The sequence below is a fragment of the Loxodonta africana genome, chromosome 25 (genome assembly GCF_030014295.1).
Source record: "Loxodonta africana isolate mLoxAfr1 chromosome 25, mLoxAfr1.hap2, whole genome shotgun sequence".
Taxonomy (NCBI): Eukaryota; Metazoa; Chordata; class Mammalia; order Proboscidea; family Elephantidae; genus Loxodonta; species Loxodonta africana.
Window position 1 is genome coordinate 37,662,660 of NC_087366.1, and position 27,093 is coordinate 37,689,752.

At 36.2% G+C, this 27,093-nt stretch overlaps 1 protein-coding gene across 2 annotated transcripts in view; it reads right to left on the minus strand.

The window, feature by feature from the left end:
• ERO1B (endoplasmic reticulum oxidoreductase 1 beta) overlaps positions 1-27,093 on the minus strand; it is a 72,245-nt gene that overhangs the window by 9,391 nt on the left and 35,761 nt on the right. For both annotated transcript variants that reach the window (XM_023549303.2, XM_064276704.1), the window contains exons 6-15: positions 24,939-25,012; positions 19,439-19,559; positions 19,259-19,305; positions 15,854-15,865; positions 13,262-13,288; positions 8,601-8,693; positions 8,227-8,473; positions 7,307-7,376; positions 4,744-4,830; positions 2,039-2,172 (exon numbers count right to left, since the gene is read on the minus strand). In XM_023549303.2, coding sequence (XP_023405071.1) covers positions 2,039-2,172; positions 4,744-4,830; positions 7,307-7,376; positions 8,227-8,473; positions 8,601-8,693; positions 13,262-13,288; positions 15,854-15,865; positions 19,259-19,305; positions 19,439-19,559; positions 24,939-25,012 — 912 coding nt within the window. The remainder of the gene's footprint in view (positions 1-2,038; positions 2,173-4,743; positions 4,831-7,306; positions 7,377-8,226; positions 8,474-8,600; positions 8,694-13,261; positions 13,289-15,853; positions 15,866-19,258; positions 19,306-19,438; positions 19,560-24,938; positions 25,013-27,093) is intronic.

Consider the following 27,093-nt stretch of genomic DNA (forward strand, 5'->3'; position numbering starts at 1 on the left):
TCTTACTTTAGTTCCCCAAATATTGAAGGCTGTAAACCATTCTTAGTTATTAGAAAAAGAACATATTTACTATTAAACAAATGTATAAAAATATATGCTATAATTCAAATATCTGTTAAAAAAAAAAACTAACCAACCCAAAAAACAAACAAATACCACACTCCACCATAATATATATGAAGGTAGGGTAATGAGACTAAACCTGTAACTAAAGAAAAGAGATCTTAGTAAACAGCAGATGTGTTCAGAATGAAAAACAGCAAGCTCAAAGCCTGACTGTGACACAAAATAGGATCGGAGACCTCGAAAAGATTATCATAGAAAATAACTACAGGTACACTCCTTCCCCCCTGGGAATACTCTACCGGAAATGTGAGCACAAAATCAGCAGTATTATACAGAACCACTATAGCTTAGTCTCTGTGAAGATTCAGTCCCCAAAACCCATTGCCGTCGAGTCGATTCCAACTCATCGCGACCCTATAGGACAGAGTAGAACTGCCCCATAGAGTTTCCAAGGAGCACCTGGTAGATTTGAACTGCTGACCCTTTGGTTAGCAGCTGTAGCACTTAACCACCACACCACCAGGGTTTCCAGATGCAGTCCAGACCTCATAATTTATTACCCAATATATATTTTTCACATTACTATTATCTGAATAATAGACACAGCAAGGCCCAAAGCAAAACCTACATCCACCTACTGCTTTACTCTTTAGCAGGGCAGTAAAATATATTTTAACATCCAGCAGATACATTAATGTCATATCTATTTGTCTACTGGAAAATAAACCATGTGATCTGAATTGGTATCAAAATTGGCTTTTTATGAAGAAAAGGCACCTACAGAATAAACAAAACAGACTGGCTAGCACTACTCAAGATAAAGAAGTCACATTTTCCAGAACTCAGTGGCCAAAGACAATGATCATCCCATGTCTCTGCCCACTAGCCTTACACCACAAGGCAATGCTGTGCTGGGCGGCCCTGAGGTAGAACTGCGTTAAATGCGCTGTCACACAGAGAAAGCTACCAAGGAATTCAATTAAGAAAAACTACCAAATAAACTCCTCAAAAAGGAACACAATAGTTTTGTGTTCCAGAAAACCAAACTCACTGCCGTCAAATCACATTCTGACTCATAGGGACCCTATAGGACAGTGTGGAACTGCCCCATAGGGTTTCCAAGGCTGTAAATCTTTATGCAAACAGACTGCTACATCTTTCTCCCGCAGAGCGGCTGACCTTTCGGTTAACCACTGCACAACCAGGGCTCCTTAATTTTGTGTTAGGGAGGCCAGGATCATTCACTATTTAAATGGACTGATGATCAGCTGGAAGACAGAATGAAGTTAATAGATCCCATTAACAATTACAGGGAAAACTATGATATTCTTTAAGGAAATACTTAATAAAAAATGTACAGAAAGAATAAATGTCTCCTCAGCTTAAGAAATAAGGAAAGAGCAGTTGAAGGGTTGAATCTCTTTTTCTTTTATCATCTTCTCAACCCAGCTTTCCTTACTTCCACTGTTGGACTAGAACACATTATAGCTAGCTAAAGTGAATATTAATGGGGAAGTATTTTACCCACAGAACTGAGGAGGCAAGTTGAGGAACACTGGTGACTGGAAATAATTAATTTTTCCTATGGCCCCCAGAGAAACTGACTTGTCAGCATTAATGACACTCTAAAGTCAAATGAGTAAACCAAAACCAAACCTGTTGCCGTTGAGTCTATAGGACAGAGTAGAACTGCCCCATACGTAGGGTTTCCAAGTCTGTAAATCTTTATGGGAACAGACTGCCACATCTTTTCCCTGGAGCAGCTGGTGGGTTCCAACCACTGGCCCTTTGGTTAGCAGCCAAGCACTTAACCACTGTGCCACCAGGGCTCCATGAAATAAGCACAGGTATGATAATATATGATAATTCTTTTAAACAAAACAAAATTCCCACATGAGGAGAGAAGGTGATCTTTGCAGTTTGTTGAGCCAAAAGGAGAATCAAAACTCTTCCCTGTGAAAACGGTTCTTACCTTCCAAAGGCATTCATAAGAGCAACTATTTCCTGTCGAGTGAGCTGGAAACCTTTAGATGGGCTGTTCTCTGGAAGCTTTTGGATTTCTTTTTCAGAGAATAATATTTTCAGAGCCGTTCCTAAACCCTGAGTCTAAAGAAAACAGCAATAAACTTACAATTAAATTTATTTACTAATAACTACAAGAAAGGCTTTAAAGAATATTAAGTACTGTGATGACAGTCAGGAAATTCATATATACTGAGCTATTCACCAAAATGTTAAACTATGTAAAATATCCTGTAAAAAGACAAAGTTTAAAAGCTTGTTATCATCACATAGATTTCTACTCATGGCGACCCCACTGTGCAAAGCAGAAGTGTTCCATAGGGTTTTCAATGGCTGTGACCCTTTGGAAGCCGACTGCCAGGACTATCTTTCAAGGTACCTCTGGGTGCATTCAAACCACAAACTTTTCAGCTAATACTCGAGCACTTAACTGGACACATCACCTAGGGACTCTTTTGCAAGCTTTAACAGTTCAAATTAGTTTTAAAAACAAAAAGTATGGATTTCCCAGTAAGAAATAAGTCATTATGGTTTCTACCTCCTCACAGATTACGCATATGATACATTTATCTATGCTGTGAAGGAAACTTGAATGGTTTAAAGCTTGTCTTTGTTTTTCAACCTTTAAGAAAAGGTTAGAATTTCAAAAAAAAAAAAATTTTTTTTTTTTATATGTAATCTTAAAAGCACTTCCCACTGCCCCCAGCAATTCAAACCTCAGATGTGAACATTTAATAATTTCTCAGCTATAAGCCCAAGGGAAAAAGAATGATCTGTTTTCAGTGTTGCTGGTGTCAGCTGCCATTCCGTCAGCCTCCAACTCATAGAGACCTCACGCAGAACGGAACAAAACGCTGCCCAGTCCTGCACCATCCCCATGATTGGTTGGGATCAGACTGCTGTCATTCATAAGGTTCTCAACTGGCTAATTTTAGGAAGTAGGTCGCCACACCTTTCTTCCTATACCATGGACTGCCAGAAGAACGAACAAGTCTGTCCTGGAAGAAGTACAGTGAGAGTGCTCCTTGGAAGCAAGGACGGTGAGACATCATCTCTCATACTTTGCACATGTTATCAGGAGGGACCAGCCCCTGGAGAAGGGCATCATGCTTGGTAAGGTAGCATGTCTGCGAAAAAGAGGAAGACCCTCAACGAGAGGGACTGACACAGTGGGTGCAAACAATGGGCGCAAACATAGCAAACATACCAAAAATTGTGAGGATGGTGCAGGACCAGGCAGTGTTTCGTTCTGTTGTACACTGAGCTGCTATGAGTGGGAACTGACTCAACGGCACCTAACAACAACAGATCACTGAGCCTTTCTTCCTAGTTCATCATAGTCCGGAAGCTCCGATGAAATCTGTTTAGCAACACATAAGCCTCCACTGACGGATGGGTGGTGGCCATGCATGAGGTGCCGTGGCTGGGAATGGAACCCAGGTCTCCTGTATGGAAGGCGAGAATTCTGCTACTGAACCACCAACGGCCTTGTTTTTAGTGTAACCTCCATTAAAATAATTCTCTCTTCATTTTCTGTGACTTCTCATTTTTGTAAGAAAATAAGAGATGAGATATCAAACAATCCTTTTTACACCAAACATAAGGTTAATGGACCTGCCTGGGAGAGCTTTCCTATTTTGTGACTAGGAGGTCTTCTCTTGATCACTGAAAGAATGTCAATCACCAACATTTAAGTCTTTTTACATAGTTATATTTTACCTTTTCCCAACTGTATTTTACAACCATATATATATATTAAGTTGTGCTTAAGATGAAGGTTTACAGAGCAAATTAGTTTTTCATTAAAGAATTAATACACATATTGTTTCGGGACACTGGCTGCCAACTCCATGACATGTCAACACTCTCCCTTCTCAACCGTGGGTTCCCCAATACCAGCTTTCCTGCCCCCTCCTGCCTTCTCTTCCTTGGCCCTGGGCTGGTGTGCCCCGTTGGAATCATTTTGTTTTACAGGCCTGTCTAATCTTTGGCTGTGGGGTGAACCACAGAAGTGACTTAACTACTGAGTTGAAAGAGTGTTCAGGGGACATATTCTCAGGGTTTCTCTAGTCTCTGTCAGACCAGTAAGTCTGGTCTTTTTCTGTGTGTGTGAGTTAGAATTTTATTCTACATTTTTCGCCAGCTCTGTCTGGGGCCCTCTACGTGATCCCTGTCAGAGCAGTCGGTGGTGGCAGCCGGACACCGTATACTTATGTTGGACTCATTCTGGTGGAGGCCACGGTGGTTGTGGTCCATTAGTCCTTTGGATTAATCTTTTCCTTGTGTCTTTGGTTCCAACCATATTTTATATAAGTATATACTTACATATAAATATATAATATACTAATACATTTTATTTGTAACCACCAACTTCAGAAACGAATCTGAGATTGTACCAAGATAAAATGATACAAAGAAACTTCCAAAACCATTAACTTTGGGTAATATAAAAAATATCATTACACATACACATATAACACACAGACCTAAATAATACTGATTTTTTCATCAATAAAATGGAAAAACCACACCTTGGATTTGCCTGTTTCTAACTCTAATTCAATGAGCAATGAAGACTTTTTAATAAAAACTACTGAACTTCTCAACGAAAAAGGTTAAGGTTACTAATAATTTCAAAACAGAAAGTACACACACCTGTAATTTCCCCCATAATCTGCATTTGTCACATCCAACACAGTCCATTATACGTGAGATATTCTTGAAATGCAGCCGGAATTCCTCCTAACATGCAGAAAATATTTTCATTCTAATTAGACTTTTAAAATTAAATTAAGCTTGGCTTAACTATAAGAAAGAAAATATTTTAAATTTATTCATTAATGGGTTGTATTTTTCTATAGTGAATAAGAAAAATATTTAAATATTTGAATTTGTATAGCATAACACGGCAGATAAAACAATGGACATTAATGCAAATTTATAAAATTCACTCCACATATTAATTCAACAAATGAATTTTTATTGAGGAACTGCTCTACATGTACAATTCACCAAGATATGCACTATGGGGCACACAGAAGTAAATACGACATGGTCTTTACTTTTAAGGGGAAACCTTGGTGATGTAGTGGTTAAGTGCTACGTCTGCTAACCAGATGGCTGGCAGTTCAAATCTAACAGGTGCTCCTTGGACACACTATGGCGCAGTTCTACTCTGTCCTTTAGGGTCGCTATGAGTCGGAATCGACTCAACAGCAGTGGGTTTTTTTTTTTTCACTTTTAAGGAACTTAATAGCATAGTGGCTAAGTGCTACGGCTGCTAACCAAAAGGTCAGCAGTTCGAATCCACCAGGCGCTCCTTGGGAACTCAATGAGGCAGTTCTATTCTATCCTATAGGGTCGCTATGAGTTGGAATCGACTCGACGGCAACAGGTTTGGTTTTGGTTTAACTGTTACTTCTATTTGATATCTGCATACAACCAATGGTAAATATATTTTGTTTGTTTGATGTTTTGCTTTGCGTAGGCCTAAATCAGAAAGCGAGTTCCAGAAAAACTACCAGTTTTTATATCTATTCTCAGTACCCCATCATGCATGTAAAATGTGCTCAGTCAACACTGATGACCATAGGGCTGTACCAGCTGTCTGATCTTATAGTCGCAAACAGTCACTGATGCAGGTTCTACAGGGGTGCTTACTGGATCCTGTATTTTGCTGTGATGTTTCCCTGCACTGGCGGGAGGCAGGGGGAAGGGGCTGTGTGTGTGCAGCTCTTCTGCCTGTATCTGTGCATGGATTCCCATGACTTTTAGGTGAGTTTCACCTCATCTGAGGCTCACATGGGTTTAAAAAGTTTCCTCATCTTTTTCACAGGATGGAAAATAAAAATTATTTTATTGCACTAAGGTAAATATTTTACTGCATGAAGCTGAAGGTAAGCACCATGAAAAATCTGGCCACCAAAAGCATTTCCCAGATACCCAAAGGGTTGAGAGGAATCAATACCTCGGCCAAAATAAAGAATGTAAGTACAACACACAATTTCCATTGCTCTCTGCTCTCGTAATTCATTTTCTCTGGAGCAGATGGAAAAATGGACTTCGGTTCTCCTTTATACACCCTTAAATAACAGCAAACAATACTTGCGGCCTTGTGCGGTTGAAAGCTAGTTCTGAGACCCTGGGCCTTTCTCAGTTTCACTTTCCTCATCTATAGAAACATACACAATTATAGTTGTTCTATCTATTACACAAGGGAGTTGTGAAGATCAAAATAATATTTATGTAAAATATATATATATATTTTTGTAAGTACTTATAAAATAGAAGGCACCATAAAAATGAATTAACATTATATTAAATACCAAATAGCAGTTATGTCTCTATGACAACTGTAAGGCAAAACCACCCCCAAAATGAAATAAGCTGTACTGTTAGCTGCCATTGAGTCAATTCCTACTCATGGTGACTCCATGTGTGCAGAGTAGAGCTGCTCCATAGGGTTTTCAAGGCTGTGACCTTTTGAAAGCAGATCACCAGGGCTGTCTTCTAAGGTGCGTCTGGGTGAGTTCAAACTGCCAACCTTTTGGCTAGTATTCGAGCACTTAAGGACTTTGCACCACCCAGGAACTCCTTAATTTACTATAAGCAAATGAAAAAAAATTAAAGAACCCTAACATGAAATTTGGCAATGTTCCTAAAATATACTATTTTTCTGGTACCACAGGTTAACAGGTAATTTTTGCCTTTTATGTTAGTCCATGGAGCCCTGGTGGCACAGTAGTTAAGACCTTGGCTGCTAACCAAAAGGTGAGCAGTTCAAATCCACCAGCTGCTCCTTGGAAACCCTGTGGGGCAGTTCTATCCTGTTCTATAGGGTCACTACGAGTCAGAATAGACTCTATGGTAACGAGTTTTTTGTGGGTTTATGTTAGCCACTGTGATTTTAAAGAAAACTAAAATTCTAAAGCATTTCCTCTCAAAATAATCTGTTATCTTTTAGAAAGACATTTATGAAGGTGTCACAATCACTGGACAAAGTCATGACTGAGGTTTTGCTAAGCAGTTGGTCACACTAGCTAGGACAATGGAACTGAGAAGGAATTATGGATAGGGCTTTGTGTATCATTTACGGTAAAATCCAATCAGACCGACTTCAACAAGCTGGAGAACTGGGAAGGAAAATATTTTAGACAAATAGGATTAAAACAAAACTAGTAAGCTTCCCCTGTCTTGTCCCCAGTCAAGAACTACTTACCTTTAGTGACTTGGCTCCCTTTTTGTCACCTGCAAACATGGACTTCTCATCAAAGTGCATGGGAAAGGACCTGATGAAATGACAATAAGTTACAGATGACAATTCAAGTACTAAGCTCTGATAGAGTGCTGACCTTGCTTACCAGATCATCTGTAGTAAACAATTTCACATTTTTTCACCACACTAAGGACTCTGTTTCTACGTATGGCTGGCATCTGTCTCTCTTCCAACCTCATAGCACCTTCCTACAGAATCAAAGTCTCTTTTCACATTTACAATCCCTGACAGGGGCGGATGACCCAATAAGAAAGATAAACACAGACTTATTTGTGCTGACATACTAATCTGTAGTAACGTAATGAAAAATTACATGTTAAAAATTGGTAGGAAGAACATTAAAAGTAGCATTAAATTTTGATACTACAAAAAAAATTTTTTGATGCCACATAAAGTTTTAAATTTATATTTATATTTACAAAAATAGCTTATTCTAGGTAAACATACAGAGACCAAAAATTTTTATTAGTGGTTACCAGGAACGGGAGGGAGGGAGAAAGGGAGAGTCATTGTTTAAGAAGCAATGAGTTCATGTTTACGGAAATTTGGCAATGGATATTGGTGACGGCTGCACAACATGATTAATGTAATTCATGTCACTAAACTGTATACGTGAAGTTGGCAAATATTATGTTATATATATTTTTATGACAGTTAAAAAACATGCTATTCTACAGCAAAGTTTTATAGATGCTTTTCAGTCGGCATTTAAAAAATATTTTAAAATGTTCTGTTGATCATTTTTCTTCTCAGCCCTAATTCTCCTTTTTCAAACGTTTAGGGTCAGTTTTTGTTGTATGTCAAGAGCTACCTCATTCAAATACATACTGGAAAATTTCAGATCACTAATAATCAATTCTTACTTTGTATCTTGAAAGATATTCAGTAGAAGGGTTTTTGTGTCAGCATCTTCTTCTACATTTCCAGTGTAAAGATCAACAATTGAGCGTTCAAAATACGGGGCCACCTTTGATAAAGCTCGAAGCTCAATCAAGTATAAGAAGTACAGATTCTTTAACCTTCTTGGACCTTCCCCCTTGGTTTCCACAGGGTCAAAACGGCGTTTAAATTCTTTGATATTTGGTCCCCAACTAGGTTTACCCCAGGTTTCTAAAGAGAAAGAGAAACATATTACATTAAGTAAATAAGATTTTTTTTTCTCTACGAAGAATATGTATTTCCCCCAGTAATTTTCACACAAATGTAAGACAAAATTTCTATTTAGAAGTCTGATTACCTTCCAAAAGATAATTTGCACACAGATGCAAGTTGATACTAGCATGAAGTCCTGATATAAGCTTATAGAAGACTCTCTTCTCCAGACACAAACCTGTTTGGAAAAATATTGAAAGAGAAATCACCCCATTTAAACAACAGAAATAGTGAATCAAAAAGATTTAGTACACAGGCTTTATTTTTGAAGTTAAAAATCAGTAACATTAAAAACAAACAAAAATAACATAAAACATTAAATTAAGATTCTCTCACTAGAAAGTAAATGATGATTTTGGCTTCAGAATGAAGTTAGCTGAGTAGGATAAGAACTTAATGCAGAATAAGACAGAAAGATCTGGGCTACTGAAGTCCAAACACCATGTATGACAGCTGATAAGCTCCCATGTCACCCAGAAGGCAACAGCACAGATTTTTTTATGGTTAAAGCTATGAACATACTAAAACAAATGTAACTTTTCCTTTGCCTATTTGTGTTCTTTCTCCGATCCTACTTGACAGATTCTACTATCTCTACTTTTCGTAAGAGACTAAATTCAGATTCCTTCTTGCAAATTATTTATTGTGTCTTACTAATACTCTGTTTTGAAATTCCCTAATTCTATTTAGGTTTATGTTCCACTGTTAAGGAGCCAAAACTTGGAAAACAGACATTCTGAAATTTCAACTAATACCAAAATGTTAAGTTTATTATTTACTACATGATTAGGAGCGTGTCACATGGAATTGAGGAATATGAAGAAAAATTTTACAGAGCTTTTCTAATCCACAGGCTTTGCTCAAAACTTATGACAGAGATCAAGTTAATACCACTATCCTATACTAATCCCTGGTGGTGTAGTGGTTAAGTGCTATGGCTGCTAACCAAGAGGTCGGCAATTCAAATCCACCAGGCACTCCTTGGGAACTCTATGGGGTATAGGGTCGCTTTGAGTCAGAATCGACTCTATGGCAGTGGGTTTATACTACCCTTGCCTCCATTTAAAAAGGTCTTCGCTTATTAGAGAAGTAGTACATATTTTAAATAAAAATTTTTAAAAATAAAGAAAAATTTGGAAAAGTAAATTTTAAGAATTATTGGATACAGATCAATTAATGTTTTTCCTCCCTCATCACTCTACAGTTTTATTTTTACCTTCTCCCTAAGGGGGAAAACGGGCTTTCATATTAGAAAGGAAGAAATAATCTCATTTACATGCTGAGGGAATTTTAAAAGTTCAAGAATTTAAAAATTCCTTTTGTAGACCAGACTTACTGGTCTGACAGAGTCTGGAGAAACCCCGAGAGTATGGCTGCTGGACTCCCCATTAGCTCAGTAATGAAGTCACTCCTGAGGTTCACCCTTCAGCCAAAGATTAGAAAGGCCCATAAAACAAAACAAGACTAAATGGGCACATCAGCCCTGGGGCAAGGACTAGAAGGCAGGAGGGGACAGGAAAGCTGGTAGGGAACTCAAGGTCAAGAAGGGGGAGAGTGTTGATATATTGTGGGGTTGGTAACCAATGTCACAAAATGATATGTGTATTGTTTAATGAGAAGCTAGTGTGTTCTGTAAACCTTCATCTAAAGTATAACTAAAAAAAAAAACCTCCTTTTGCATCTTTTCAAGATCTTTTAGATCTTCAATTTAAGTCCTACCACAGAAGGCTCTGAAGCAAGCAGCTTCTAATAGGGCAAAAGAATTCTTTTGCAATCTCGATTGAGAATATTTGCTATCATATTCTAATTGTCATGAAAGAGAACAAAAGATAGAAATTAAATTTTATTTTGTGGCTTCCTCCTAAAATTACATGGCCAATTTTTAATATTTATGATAATATGGCATAAAAACAATATGAATAAGGTTAATAAAACATTAAGTACTAACTTCTTCCCTAATAAAACTTTTAATCAAATCTGCTATCAAGTAGTAAAAAAATCAGATTTGAAGTTTACTCTCTGTTCCTTCCAATCTACCTCTCCAAGCAGTGCTTATGGCCAGCAAAATGGCTAAAGACTACAGAAGGGACAACAGACAAAGCCAAGTTCATGGAAATTCCCACACCTTTGGAAACCCTGGTGGCATAGTGGTTAAGTGCTACAGCTGCTAACCAAAAGGTCAGCAGTTCAAATCCACCAGGCGCTCCTTGGAAACTCTATGGGACAGTTCTACTCTGACCTATAGGGTCGCTATGAGTCGGAATTGACTTGACGGCAATGGGTTTGGTTTTTTGGTTTTTAAACATCAGAGCCTGAAAACCTGGGAGGTAATTCTAATTTGCAAAACCCACAAAGTCCCTTAACTGAAATAGAGATGAGTGGTACTTGAGGAAGAAGGAATAGAAGTGTACTTCCAGAAACTGCAAAAAGTAGCTAACTTCAAGCAAAATGGTAACAATAAAAAGTGTGCCAACTGAGTGTACCAACAAGGCACATACCACACTTCGCTGTAAATTGCTGGAGAGCTTCTCCCCACCTGCAGTCTGCTCCCAGCACTTGTTTTCTCTGATTACTTTTTACCAGTTGTTGTTGAGTCAATTTTGACTCCTGGTGACCCCGTGTGTTTCACAGCGGAAGTGCACCCCACAAGGTTTTAAATGGGTGATTTTTTAGAAGTAAATCACCAGGACTTTCTTTCAAGGTACCTCTGAGTGGACTCAAACCTCCAGCCTTTGGGTTAGCAACCGAGTGCGTTAACCATGTGCACCACCGGGGGATTTCATGGAATTGCCATTAGTCAGACTCAACTTGAAAGGAACTTATGTCTGGAAGAAGTCTTCATAGGCATAGTCTGAAGTAGTATCTGCAAAATCTGATCTACAAAGGTGAAATCCACCAACTTCTATTTATAACAATACAGTGCAAATTCAACTACCCAGTTAGAAAGTTTAGAAAGTTCTTTTTCTTCTGAATTTCATTAAATTCCACCTATACATATAATTCTGCTCTCATAAAAGGGCTAGATTTACTCTAATAGTATTATTTGGCATTTGATTAATGATTTTCGGAGGAATTCTTACAGGTAACATCTACACTCACAGTGTAGGCAAGTAGGATGGCTACTGCGACTCTCATGTCCCAGAGGAGCAAAGGGAAACTCAGAAAAGGCTGAATGAGTTGCCTCTAAATAAGAGTGCTCTCTGGAACCACAATATTCAGGGACTCCCGAGAATAAGATACAAGGAACATGGTTGATATAGTATATCCCAGAATCCAATATTGACCCTAAACTTCATTCTCATCCTCTATTATCAGTAATCAGAGACTCTGACTACCTCTTTTAACCTGCTACTTTTTACAATTTGTATCTTTAGAGTAAACCTAATTAAACCAAGTTAAAGATCTTCTTCCACGTAGGGCATTTATCAATGTAACTCCTAACAGTGTTTGTACATCAAAAATGTTCACCTTAACAATGGCCAATGTATGCACATAGCTCATTAAAAACAAAGAGAAATCATGCTCATAAAATAACATGATAGACTAACAAACATAAAATAGGATTAACTATTTAACATTGAAATCTGTAGTTATGGCTATGAGATATCAATTTTCCTATATCATTCAACTCTCTTGTCTTTCATCAATATATTTTAATTTTTCGTTTCAGGAACTAATGGCAATTTGCTAAAGTAAATTTTTATAAAGTAATAGCTATCCAGTTATTAGCAAAAGTTGTAAAAATCCTAGGGTATTTCAGCTTTCCGTTGATAACATTTGATATTTTCAACACTGGAAAATATGAGAATACAAAAGTATAGTCATATGTCACTTAATGTTCACGATACATTCTGTGAAACAGGACGTTACGTGATTTGGATGTTGTAGGAACATCTGGGTCTATGGGGCTCCAGGTACGTTGGTAGGGGACTGGTATGTGGTGTATGGCCTGGGCAGCTCCCGCTACAGACACCTTGGGTGAGCATTCAGCCAGCCTGGTGCACAGCCCTGCAGCCCCCTGAAGGTCATGGCAGAGAAGCTCTGGGCACAAGCATGCCAACCTCAGGCTCTTGGGAGCAGGATCGGGTGACCACTCCTCCCAATGGCAGGGGCACCTGTTCCTGTAGGTAGGTGTGGCAGGGCAGGCTCGGGGCTGAGTCTGGCTGTGGGCATTCCCTGTAGGGCGCACCTTGGACTGCAGACTATGTGCGGTCGAACATTGCCCTAAAGGACTTTATGTGGCATGTGACTGTATAATACATTGGGATCTAAGATAGCTTTATCCTTTAGTTAACCAAGTTTAGATTATATTAACATGTGCAAACGTGTTTAAAACCTTCTGAATTCAAATTTACGTTCCCTCAATTTTACATCTAAAAAAAGGACTTCCTTCCAAAATGAATGTCTCTACTTTAAAAATAGATTTGCATGCTGGTTACCAGAAAAGTAGTTTGGATGAGTACTGCATACAGAATGAAAACAAGACTGGGAGCAGTTGTGAACACTTGAGGACAGTACCTGGCCTGTATACTTTTATAACACTGGTTTTTAGCTAGTCAGTATCCTCAAAATTTTCTAATAATTTTAGCCCAAAATATAACAACCTTTAAAGCAAATGTTATTTTCTTCCAAACACTAAGTTATTGTCTAGATAATGAAATCCTAGAACTTAAAAAATATATATTAAATAAATCAGTTTTTTTTTTCAAGAAGCCAATACATCTAAAATGCAAACATTAAGTTTACCTTCTAGCCATGTGTAGAATGATTCTCCTAAAAATCAGAGAAAGAATTGAATTAAAATATTTAAAATGGTCATCTATAAACTAGAATAAATATTTCCTATTATGACATATTAAGGAGTATCTGTAGAAGTTTCCACTGATTTGTGTAAAGTGGAAAAATAGGCATAGGGTTTTAGAAAACAGAACCCACAAGTAATTTAAGTAATACTGGGAGAACATTTTTTTTTAATAATTTTTATTGTGTTTTAAGTGAAAGTTTATAAATCAAGTCAGTCCCTCACACAAAAACTTATATACACCTTGCTACATACTCCCAATTACTCTCCCCCTAATGAGACAGCCTGCTCTCTCCCTCTGCTCTCTCTTTTCGTGTCCATTTCGCCAGCTTCCAACACCCTCCACCCTCTCATCTCCCCTTCAGGCAGGAGAAGCCAACATAGTCTCAGTGTCCACCTGATCCCAGAAGCTCACTCCTCACCAGCATCCCTCTCCAGAGAACATTCTTATTATATTTTGACTATTAAAATATTTGAGAAAATGCTATATTCAGTCAAAATATTAAGTAAATCTTATCCATTAGAAGGCTTAAATATGTAAATGCATGGGGGGATAACAGTTCAATAATCTTAAATTTGCTTTTGATGGTAATAACCACAGCACTTTTTTAAAATTCCCCAGATAGTGAATTATAATGCAAAACTTCAATCATTAATTATCCCATGTTTTCTGAGCCAGTACAGCTAGGTTAAAAAAAAAAAAAAGTAGGTACCCTCAATTATCTAAGACTGGCGTAGAGGTTAAGTGCTACGGCTGCTAACCAAGAGGTCGGCAATTCAAATCCGCCAGGCGCTCCTTGGAAACTCTATGGGGCAGTTCTACTCTGTCCTATAGGGTCGCTATGAGTCAGAATTGACTCGACGGCAGTGGGTTTGTTTTTTTTTTTACTGAGTTTCAAAGGATGATAAGAAATCCCTTAATTTGCAAGACAATCCTTCAGAAAAGTTGAATAAAATAAGGAGGGGTTTGATTTATCTGTACATGAATCTTAAAAGAACTATTCCTGGCCCGATACTGTTCTTCTGAGTTAAAAAAAAAAAAAAGATGGCAGTCAATAAAAACCAATACCCTTAATGGATTTCCTAATTTACCTATCCTTATCTTATTAATACTTGTTTTAACTAAGAAAAACTCCACACAGAGATGAGCTTAGCAAGGAGTCTAGGGGATAAATTAGATAGTGGGGAACTTCTTTTCCTCCTGAGAGGAAAACACTTTGCAAAACAACATAAACATCTTCCTGTTGATTCATTCATTCAACATACACTAAGGATCATTCATCATTATAAAACTTGTTTACTCAAAAAACCTCAACTGTCAACAGGGTAAGTCTAACTCCCAAGGTCCTTAATAATTTTACCTCTACCCATCTTTCTAATTTTAACTATTCCTAAATAGCTGAAGACCCCTAGGTGGCGCAGTTTGTTCTCAGCTACCAACCTAAAAGTTGGCGGCTGAAACTCACCCAGAACTGCTACAAAAGAAATGCCTGGTGATCTACTTTCATAAAGATTACAGCAAAGAAAACCCTATGAAGCAGTTCTACTCTGCAACAGACATGGTTGCCATGAGTAGGAATGGACTCAAGAAAAAAAAAAAAGAGCAGTGGATATTTTTTGTTTTATTATATAAAAGTCTTTCCTACTGCTAGATGGATCTACTTACTTGCTGTACTCTCAAACATACTTGACTTTTCCTTTCTCAACTCCTAGGTTTCCTCGAACTAGCATGTACTATCCAATTTTACTGACCTAAAAAGCTGCCCATTATTCAAAATTCATCTTAAATGCCACCTCCTCTTAAGCTGTCCTATCACGTTCCATACTTTTTTCTGTCCTTCACAAATCCCATCAGAGTGCCCTTGAACACAGGTAAGTAAATACCCGTTTGAAATAATTATTTTGTCTGTTTTGGGAGCACCCTATGATCCCTATTCACTCAGTAACCAATCATTGATAAGTTGTTGATAAATTTTCTAATTTCTTTGAAAATAGAAAAAAAAAAGGATTATCTACATATATTGAAACATAAAGATCTTTATATTTAATCTTTGTTAGAAAAAATAACAGGCTGCAGTACATAATAACCTCATTTATGTAAAACACAGTGTGCACATAGAATACAGATACATACAACAAATACATTTATAACAGGTTATAAATTTCAGTCAGTAAGAAAACAAAGAGGTTACAAAGCAAATTATCTGATAAAACTGTCTTCATCAATTTCTCTCCATTTCCTCAGAATGTATCAAGTAGATTATAAAAACCAGAAAATAGGGAACCTGGAATGCAAACCTGTACTAAAGACTTAGGAAAAAGGGAGTTTATATTCTTTTTTAACATAGGCTAATTTTATATTACATATTAAAATAAGTTCTTGTTTTTAAATTGTCACCATTCATTGGTAGCTATTCTCTGAAAAAAATAGGAAAAATATTTTCCTTTCAATTAAGGAGAGGAAAAATCAAATTTTGATCATTAAAAACACTTCCTGTACACTTGAAGCAAACACAAATACAAGAGTTTTAACTCACCATCATCTTCTCCTGAAAGAGAGAATAATAGAAAGGATTTTACAAAATGTCTTACACAGTTCAGATTCCAATTCTATTTAATATGTATTAAAATTAACTGTTAGCCTATTAATTTTTACCATGAACCTTGGTCAGTGTATAGTTATGTTGAAAATGAGACTTCATAATAAGAGTACAGGCCAAAGAGTACCAGATTTTACATGTTTTATACAATAAATAATAAAATATCCAAAAACTAAAAACAGCCATGAAGACTACTAATTTCAATAGTTAACTCACAAATACATATACAAAGCCACTATTTTAAGCATTATTACAATCACACAATCCTCTCTGAACACTACTGTCCTAAGCTGGAATACGTTTTCCTTTTTAAATTACTGCTCTTCAGTACATATATATTAATAAGAGTGTTTTCCAAACTCTAATTGGTGAAACCCTCACTGCAGAGCTTCCAGACTTCCTGGAGGTGAGGAAGAAGCCAAGGAGCTGGGCTTGGAGGCTCCACAGCAGCTCTGCTTTTTATCAGCTTTATATGTGGGTTTCTAAGGTTTTGTTTTTAGAAAAAAACTGTTGAAAAAAACAGTTCTAGAAGCCTAACCTGTATGGCTCAAGAATAGTATGGAAGAAACACAGTTGAGATGACTGAAGAGATGTTAATTGACAACTAACAGTGTGTCATTTAATTACTTCATGGAATATTCATTCTTTCTCTTTTACCTAGTCTTTTGTTTCCCTTTCATTCTTCTTTTCTCCTCTTCCCTCCCACTACCATATTTTTACACAAATAATGCAGGCCTTCTGCATTTGTTTGCCAACTGTGCCCTCCCCAGAGGAGGTATTTCTGTAAGAGTACTACGCTAATTTTTTTTTTTTTACAGCAAAATGTTAAAAAAAAAACTAGCATAGTGGCACTTATGGTATACCTTGCAGGGGGAAGGTGTGGCTGGCAAACAAACGTAGAAGGCACACATTTAAAAAAAAAAACCCACTGCAGTCGAGAAGGCACACATTATTTGTGTAAAAATATGGTAACTTTTCTATGTAGTGCCTTCCTTCCTGTCTTCATCTTTCCAGCAGTCTCATGTCTCTGAAAGTCTATTTGCTAGGATTTGTTGGTTTTATTGAGTGAACAATTATATCTTCTGCTTTAAAAGTAAGTGATCATAGAAAAGGTCTGGAAGAATGGCTTCCAAACCCATACTATGGAACATGAAGTGTGTGGAGGCAGAGTGGGGATGCTGGGGGGAGGGGAAAGGGGAACTTTCCCTTTTTACATTATGTAACTTTTGTATTACTTAAAATTTTATAAAATTTTGTATAATTAAAACATTTAAACTAAAAATAGAAAAAGGTGATATTCTGAGATATAAATATCTTTATATGTGATATTTTATTAGAGAAAAGAGCAGGCTGCGGAACAACATAACCCCACTTATGTAAAACACAGTGTGTACATGGAATATAGAGACACATACATAAACATGTCCCCTATAGTTTCATGTAAATGTCTGGAGCAGTATGTAGCAAACTGCTAACAACAGACTTTTTACTTCATAAAATTTCACTGTTTGATTTTTTGTAACAAAAATTTATTATTTTGAAAACAAAGAGACCTTAATAAGATTAAACTGAACATTTAACTTTGTTCCCTTTTTTCTACTTATTTGTTACATTCCATTTCTTCCCCCTGTGAATCAGTGGCTCAGTATAAGAAATAAAAGATTTTCTAACCTTGATTTATATGAGGAAGAAAACCAGCTTCAAAAAAAAGACTCATTGGAAGCATTTATATTAATTAAAAGTAGTGATGAAAAGAGATGTGTGCGAAAACAAAAACTACGAGGCCGTTTATCCCCATGTTCTCTGTGATCTGGGACAGTCTAAATGTTCAACAATAGGCTCCTGTTTACAGAAATTATGATACATGTACATGATGGCCATAAAGAGCATGCTGGGAAGAATACCTGATGACCTGGAAAATGGACACAACATGCATGGTAGGAAGTAAACAACAAAAGCTTGTGTTTCCATTTTTTATAAGAAAAAAATCTTTGTATTTTTTTATACACACACACACCTCATCTCGGACAGGATGATGTGATTTCTGACAAGCAAAAATATTATAAAATTAATACAATTAACTTCTTTAAAAAGTCGTTATGAGGTAAATGTAGCAAAAGAGGCTAAAGCTACAAAGCCATGCACATCTTTTCCATGCCCCAATTCCCTTCTCCAAGCAGTTTCAGCACGAATTTGAAGAATATTTGCCACATTGTAATACAGTGAGCATCTAGGACTAGTCCATCCATCCAGACTTTCCAAGTGTATCTTGGAAAGGCCTAAAGATACAAACCTAGTCCAGAAAATTCAATTTCTTAAATCAATCCTGGTCTAAAGAAAACACTGAAATGGCAGGTCACTTTTAGGGTTCCTCACTGAGAACAGACTGAGGATGTGTCCAGAAGTTTTATACTGAATAACCTCCAACTGTTTATAGCAATGCTGTGCAACAGCAATACAGTGTGAGCCACAGATACAATTTAAAGAGTTCTGATAGCCACACTGAAAAAAAAAAATACACATTCAATCCATGTACATACAATAAAAGTATAACACAACAATTTCTAAATGATACAAGGGTTAATTAAAGTAAAATGTAGTCCTATCAAAACAATAAAGTTGCTTAATGGAAAAAAAAATCTACACTGCTTCTGTTTTTTAATTTAAATTGACTAAGATTAAAAAAAATTTAAGATAGTTTCATACTAACCGTATTTCAAGTGCTTGTTAGCCCCATGTGGCAACTGGCTACCTTACTGGGCAGCACAGTCTAGAGTACTGCTGTAGGCAACCTATCTTGTCTAAACCTTCTCTATAACCTTACAACTGGCTGATATCCTATTTTAAAAGGGCTCCTAAGTGATTCGTATGCCAAAGTTTGAGAAACACTGCTATTAGCCATTGGTTCTCAAATCTGGCTGCATACTGGTGTTATCTGGGGAGTTTGAAAAATAATGACACCTGGGTCCTATCCCTAAGGATTCTCACTTAATTGGTATGGGGTAGGGCCTGTACATCCAGATTTTTAAGAGTTCCCCAGGAACCTCTGATACATTTGGATTACTCACATATTCTAATTTATTTTACAGAAAGCTCCTAGTTTAGGGTCTGGCACATAGATGGCACTCAGGACAGTAATTAGGCACACAGAATGACAGGAATTATATAAAACGTATATAATCTTGAGACGAAATCTTGAGATTTAACTATGACTATCTTACACTTTTGATAATTCAAATTAAGCAAAACATAAAATAGTCGTTACTGTTTCAATATCAAGTTTAGTTACAAAGGCATTTTGTAAACAACCCCTAAAAGCATGAAAATATAAGGAAAACCCACCTCGGCTGGGTGCCAAGGGATTTAAAGGACGATAAACAGATCGGGGCCTGAAACAAAGCACAAAACTCGAATATAAAATAGTTTAACTTTTATATGTAATTTTTACCAACAGAAAAAAATGCTCTCCAGCCTCCCCTTCCCTTACTTACTCCTCCTCCTTCCCCTACCCCCTTCAGTTACTTGAAACAGTTTTCTTCATAGATGCTGTTCCACACTCTCCATGCAGAAGACCCTTTATAACCAGTGTAACGCTCTGGGTTCAGCAACAGGTCTACATATTGAGCAGCTGGAGACCTCTCATCTGCCAAGAAACAATTCATAAAAACCATCCGTATTTCACCATTTATCTAAAATTCAGCGTTGCAAAGCAAACATGACTACCAGAAGGTCAGAGAAATGCTATGCTTTTTAAGTAATCTCCAGCTAAAATGGTAGCGTAGTTAGCACATTTGTGAATCTGCTTCACCCAGGATTTTTAACAACTTGGACAAATTACTTACGAGACAGGAAAAATAACCCCTCCTTTTCCTTTGGATACATGGTGCTTGTCTAAGTAATATAACATTCCTCACCTCATTAGAGGCATTAATCATTTTCCATGTTTCAGCCACCTAGGACTGAAAAGATCTAACAGAATCATAACCTTTTTTAATATTTTATATGATTTATTCTCTAAGTATATAGCTATCTGAAGACATGCTTAGAAGCATTTATTTTGTTAACATATACTATATTATAGAGATTTCCCTACCACTCTCTATTTGGAATTATAAATTTAAGAATAAATGGCTCAATAGCTTTGTGATTCAAACTGATTCTTCACAGAGCTTCATATGCTCTACTAAAAAAAAATGTCAATTTATGTTTACCAATATTAACACACTAAAGAGCTCCCCCCCCCAAACAATACATAGTAGGCACAACTTTCAAAAACTTGTTAAAATATTGCAAATTAAATAATAATTTTCCATGCTGAAACCCAAATGAGGATTTATTAGATCTCTATTATTTGGACAGCATTGCAACAAAGATCTTTGACAGACACAAAAGTCAAACAAAAATGGTCTAATTGTTAAGGCTCACATGTTGAGGCTTAATTATTGAGGGAAACACATGCTTTCATAACTAAAGAAAAACTGCAATAACAATGCTACACACAGGTATGATCGTAATGTATACAAGCTCAAGTACCACATACATTAACTCCTTTATTTATATGCTTACTGTCTTTTGGTGTCACGGGAGTAAATCAATAGTACATAGGCACCTGGCTTAAAACAGGGGCCAAATATGGTCATTAAACATCTTCGTCCCTTTATTACCTGATAATATATTTTCCTGCAGGCAACTATATTCATTGGACATTCAATGAGCATAGATAGGAAATGTCCATAATCATAAGGGGAAAATACAGTGCTAATCCATGCCTTCCAAGAGTTACCTGGTACTTTCATGATATAGGAAGAGTACAAAGAAATTATAAATTATCATTATGGACATTGAAAACATGATTTTATCAGTCTATAGAAAGAATAAGAAAACCCAGTGCCGTCGAGTCCATTCCGACTCACAGCAACTCTATAGGACAGAGTAGAACTGCCCCATAGAGTTTCCAAGGAGCGCCTGGCGGATTCGAACTGCCAACCCTTTGGTTAGCAGCAGTAACACTTAACCACTGCACCACCAGGGTTTCCTTATAGAAAGAATACTGGCTATATTTCCAGCCCTAGAATTATAAAGAGAGTCTACAAGTTAAACAGAAAATGGCTAATTTAAAGATGGAGAGATAGAAACTGTCCAACTTAAGAACAAAGGCTGACTTGAGACTTAAAAACAACAATTTAAGCTTTAAAATCTTAATTTAAAAATACAAATCATAAAGTTAATAAAAGTATGGCTTTTACTAAAAACCAATAAAAGGTTTTACATTTCATTATTTAATTTCTAAGTTATATATTTTTAATTTATTTGATCTGTCCTTGAATAAACTCATTTGCAGTAATTGTATTATATAAACTCTACAATTATTATTAGATACAACATAAAGATATATTCACTAACTCACATATATAGAGAGAGAGAGAGAGAAGAATGAAGAATTTATGCATGTGCCTGTGTGTACATGTAAGCCTACATGTATGTACGATCATCTATGAATGTGCATACTGGATTAGTATCAACCCCTCGTCCCAACAAAACCAACTAACCAACACAATTAAAAAAAAAACTTACTTCAAATACTAAAGTACCATCATTTAAAATACATTTTAAGGGAGCTTAAAAATCATTGTATCAGTTTTTTATAACTACTTTCTTAAGTGAAACTTACATTCTCAATGTTTATTTCCTTAATTGAATCAAAAGTTGTTTCTAAAAATGCTTAAAATCTTTTAATACTTTTTTTTAATTTTCAAATTATGATAAGAGTGTTTTTTTTTTTTTTTTTAACTTACATAAGAGGTTGACAAACTACAGCCCAGGGGCCAAATCTGGCGCGCCCCTATTTTTTAACAGAAGTTTTAATGGAACTCTGCCATGTTCATTCGTGTAATGTGCTGCTTTCATGCTACAATGGCAGAGTTGAGTAGTCATGTGGTCCAGAAAGCCTAAAAGATTTACTATCTGTCCATTTACAGGAAGTTTGGCGACCCCGACCTATATAAAGAATAGTTTCATGGAATTCAGAGTGAAGAGTGTGAGAGAAAGCAAATACAGGTTGAGCTGTCGTCATAAACACAACAGTGGTGGCACCCATCCTTGCCCATGTGCCACCTATGACACTGAGTTTAATTCCTAAACTATAATTTCTCTCCATTTGTACAGCCACATCATTCATTCAAGATAATTTTCTTTGGATCCTACTATGTCCTCCCCGCAAAATGTTTTCTCTTCTTCTTCCCTCTACAACAATGCTCCAAAGCCGTTCTATCTATTTGACCATGTTAACCATTATCTAAGGATTCAAACGATTTCCACTGGATCAAAATCCCTGATTCTGCAAATTCATCAAATTGAACTGTTTTTTCTTCCTCCTGCTCAAGTATACCATTTTCCCAATTGAGCTTTCTTTTCACTTTCCTAATTTAATATCAATGTTACGAGGGGCCACACTGCATCCTCTAGGTGGATGGATACTCCTCCCTGCCTTCTAACCCATATAGCTCTTAAAACATAATGGTAGCACAGGCCAATTCAGTGTGCAGGCTTTCTGCTTATGGTCATAGGTAAAAATGTTATGTCATGACTCAGTGTTGAGCCTACAGTCCTCCATCGCCAACTTTAGCCCAAATGCTACCAACTCACTGTGAAAACATGATTTAGTAAGTCAAAGGCCAGAGAATCTATAGTTTATAAAGCTTCCAAGTAATTTTGATACACCAGATTTAAAAACTGCTGTTTTAAACAATATTTTTAATTTATTAATGAACATGTTTTAAGGGGAAAAATAAAAGTAAGAATCTATCACGCAATTTAGGTTATTTATTAACTAATTACTTCATTCAGCAAATATTTATTAAGCATCTACCATGTCTAGGCACTGTTATAAGCACTAGAGATACAGAAGTGAATCAAAAAGTCAAAGTTTCTGCCCTCAAAAAGCTAACAATTTAGTTGAAGACAGATGACAAACAGATAAACTAAATTATATGCCATACACTGTCACGTAATTGTTAGTACTCTAGGGAAAAAACCCCAGCAGCGCAAAGGGAGAAACAGTGACAGCGGTTACTATTTTATACAGGGAAGTTCAGTGCAGGCTTCTCTTATGAATAGGTGATATTTGAGCAGAATCTGAGGGAGGGCAGAAACAAGCTATGCATAAAGACAATAACAAAAAACAAAGTAGGGAAGGGACAGTAGCTTAACTGAAAGGATATTAAATGTTAAATTATTTAGGAACCTATTGTTTTGACCTATAGGGGTCATCTTCCTTTCAGACAAAGACAATACCAACCACCAAAGAGCAGGAAGCAGGGCAGTGTGGATATATTCCCTAATAACCTGGGGTGAATAGTCTTTAGATTTTTTTTTTTTAATCCACTGAATTTAGGTAACAGAAATAATTAAACATTGACTCTAAAACTATCCTGGCAGTAAAAAAACAATTGTAGGTATAAGTCATTGGGACATATATGAATTTTACTACTCATAAAAGCAGCAGTAATCCAATTACTTACATGGTTATATAATAATTGCATAAAATATTAAAATTACTAATTATTCTAGTTATGTAATCATAAAAGTCTTAAAGGATCATTTTATATAAATTCTCATAGGATATGTCACTTTTACAATTTAAGAAGCTAATGTTAAAAAAGGAGTTAACATTATTTATGTAAATGACAAATATTCTAGCACTTCAATTTATTTATAGCAAGTGATTCCTTACAAATGAGTAATATTTTGCATTAGATTTCTATGTACTAAAAGAGTAATATATATTGACAGAAATAATTTTTTAAATCTGAAAACTGGTTAAGTGTGCACTACTAAAAGTTTTTTATTTTAATAAAAGAACAGGTAAAATGAGAAGCTGGAAAGAAGTAACTATGAGTGTTAAGCACCAAATATAATTAGAATGACATCCAAACATCAAATCAAAGAGTAAGCTGTGTTGTGAACACTTAACTTAGGTACAGCGGTTTGCTTTGCTAAAACCTTTGCCAGTGCTAAATATCATAATGGGGGTAATTTTATTAACTGCCCATTATTACATCTAGATACCCAAGAATTTAAAACATTTCCTTGCTGAAATCATATAAACCATGGTAATAACATGCCCAATTCCCACAGTCTTCTTCATTCACCGTAAGTAGGTACTCACTGTAACTGATTCCATTATAGTTTGGATTAACAGCACAACTCTACATTTGGATCTTTTTTAAATCATTAAAAAAACAGTATGATCATTCTAGATGCTTTATTAGTTCAAAAGAACTTCCGTTGTCTGCTTCCAACTATGTCTGCTTGAACTCCAAATTGCTTTTCACCACCAAAATATAACCACACCAAGGTAAATGCTGAAGGGAGGTCAAATGACTGATTTAAGCCTATTCAGCAGAACTATTTGGGAACATTCTCCTTTAGATCAAAATTTTGAGTCACAGCAATTATCTTCTATTAAGAGTAATAGTTACTCTGCTGTATACCCTTACAGGAGATTCTTGGAAAGCAGGCAGTGGGGAATTTAAATCAGCCCTCTCCAGTGCTGGAAGGCATCTTTCGGTTAATTTGTTAAGACCTTCAGCAAGTTCCAGTGTAAACATTTTTATAAAATGTTCACAGACCTGTAACTAAGTGGCTTGAATCGAAAGTCCACAGGAAATGGTGTGTCATAGTGGAAAAGAATATAGGTTTTGGATTCAATCAGATCTAGGACTGAATCTTGGCTCTTCCTCTTCCTACTGTGTGCTCTTGCAAGTTATTTAGTCATTTTGAGACTCAGTTTCCTCATAATACACATCTAATTAAGGTGGCAGTAAAGTTCAGAAATAACGTATTTAAGACACTTAGTGCAGGCCTGGAACGTAGACTCTCAATAAATGCCATTATGGACAGAAGACCCACACAGCAAAATCCAGTTTATTAAAGCTATACAAGATTATATTTCCACTGATTTAAATGTCTTATAAAAGTGTTAACGTTCAAGCAATTTAATTACAATAGTTTATTTTATTACCATCAAGTTCACAAAAGTGATCCTGTGAATCATCGTATCTTGCCCAGTCAATGAAAGCTTCTTTGCTTTGATTACTATGGGAGGACAAATAAAAAAGAAAAATGATCAAATTTGGAGTTGAAAAATTTAACATCGTATTCTAGTATAATTTAAAAAGATAATCTGAGGGCAATTATTAATTAGATGGTGTCACAAATTCAAATATCAGTGGTTACATGAAACGATGAAAACAAGTTATATGAAAAACATTAAAATTTCACAACAGATTTGTATTTCCTAACTACATTAAAATTATTACTAGCCTTAGTTATTAATAAGTACTTTGATTAGAAAATTATGTACAAATATATATAACATGTAAACACAAAAATCAAACTGGCCTTTTGAATTGACTTAGAAATTGTAGTAAATATTTTTATTTTTCCCTGAGGTGGGACCTAAATTTATTTTCAGAATTCTTTTGATATAAATTGCTTCTATACTTATAGGACCCAAAATGTCAGGAACTGCACTCCTATAATGTCCCATTCAATGTGGTATTTACTGGTAACATCAAAGTCACTTTTATCATTATATAACATGTATTTTATATACTGACGTTTTGCATTTAACAAAATCTACGTTCAAAAGTTCTAACTTGGAGAACTGGTAAGGAACAACTACATTCATTCAAATAAACCTGACCTACGTTCACTACCCCCTATAGTCTGACTTTCTCAGTCTTGACTATATGTTGGCAGCATCCAGCAGAGAAGTATCATCTTCTACCCTTCTTTATTCACTACACAAAAGGAAATAAATGAGGTGAAAAATAAAGTTGTTTAGGGAATTCCTAAATGTGGCACTGCCACAGTCAAGAACTGATTTTGTATTTGAGAAACTGTGACTTTTCTTCAAGTTTATAAGGCTGACTGTACTGTATGAACCATATCAACACATTTTTCCAATTCAACTTACTATGGGATTTTTTTTTTCAACTTATGGGAATATATAATTGACCTAATAATAAATGTTAATGGAAAATGTTTATCATAGTTGGCTCAAGTGAAATATATGACGTCATTAAACAAGCATGCCTAAGTTCTACTTACAGTTAAAATAAATAGTTATGTTTAACCAGTTAAGTCTTATGTTGAAAACAGTGAAAAACAAGTCAGTTGTGACACAAAATCCTATCTGGTTAACAATATGACTGACTTCTAGGAACCTTTCTCTTTGACCATCTTTATTTGATGAGGCTTTGTTGATTATTTTATTCAACCCTTGCCTAAAGCCATGCTAGCTGAAAAGATACCTATTGCTAATACAGCTGTCCCAATTTAGTTTATAAATGAGTCAGAAGAGATCTCAGAGGTCATCTAGTCCAGTTTTTTCTAAAAATCAGTTTGAGGATGGATACCAAGCTACTTGCACAGAATTTCTTGGGCTTAACATAATACTTCCTATCAAGATAGTGCTGTGAGCTAAAGTTGTAATCTTAAACTGTGAACACATTATCCAAGAGGGTGCTTGAATACTTTCCAAGGGTACACAGGTATAAAAAATTTTAATGGCATCAATTTTCAGATCCTAAATTTTTCTTTGTACTGTTTGCTATTACCACATAGGTCTCCTTGTCTACTTCTTGCACAAAGCCCTTTTCTCACTTAACATAAGAAAAGCACACCTTTCTCTCAACCAATTATGAACTGCTCTGAATTTGTACAAACCTCCGGGGCATAAACAAAGCAGTAATTCCAGAATTGCTTTGGAGAAGCCTCCTTTAATCAAGGCGCCATAAACCCACTTTCCTTTCACCCTTTCCCTCTCTTACATATAATTCTTCAGTTAGAGGTGAAGCATGACTTTGTTATCGTTAAGTGCCGTCGAGCCAGTCCTGATTCATACTAAACCTATGTACAACAGAATGAAACACTGCCCAGTCCTGCGCCATCCTCACAATCTTGCCATGTTTGAGCCCACTGCTGCAGTCACTGTGTAAATCCATCTCATTGAGGGTCTTCCCTTTTTTTGCTCTACTACCAAGCATGCTGTCCTTCTCCAGGGACTGGTCCTTCCTGATAACATGTCCAAAGTATGTAAGACAAAGTCTCATTATCCTCACTTCTAAGGAGCAAGCATCTTGGCTGTCCTCCCAAGGCAGATGTGTTAATTC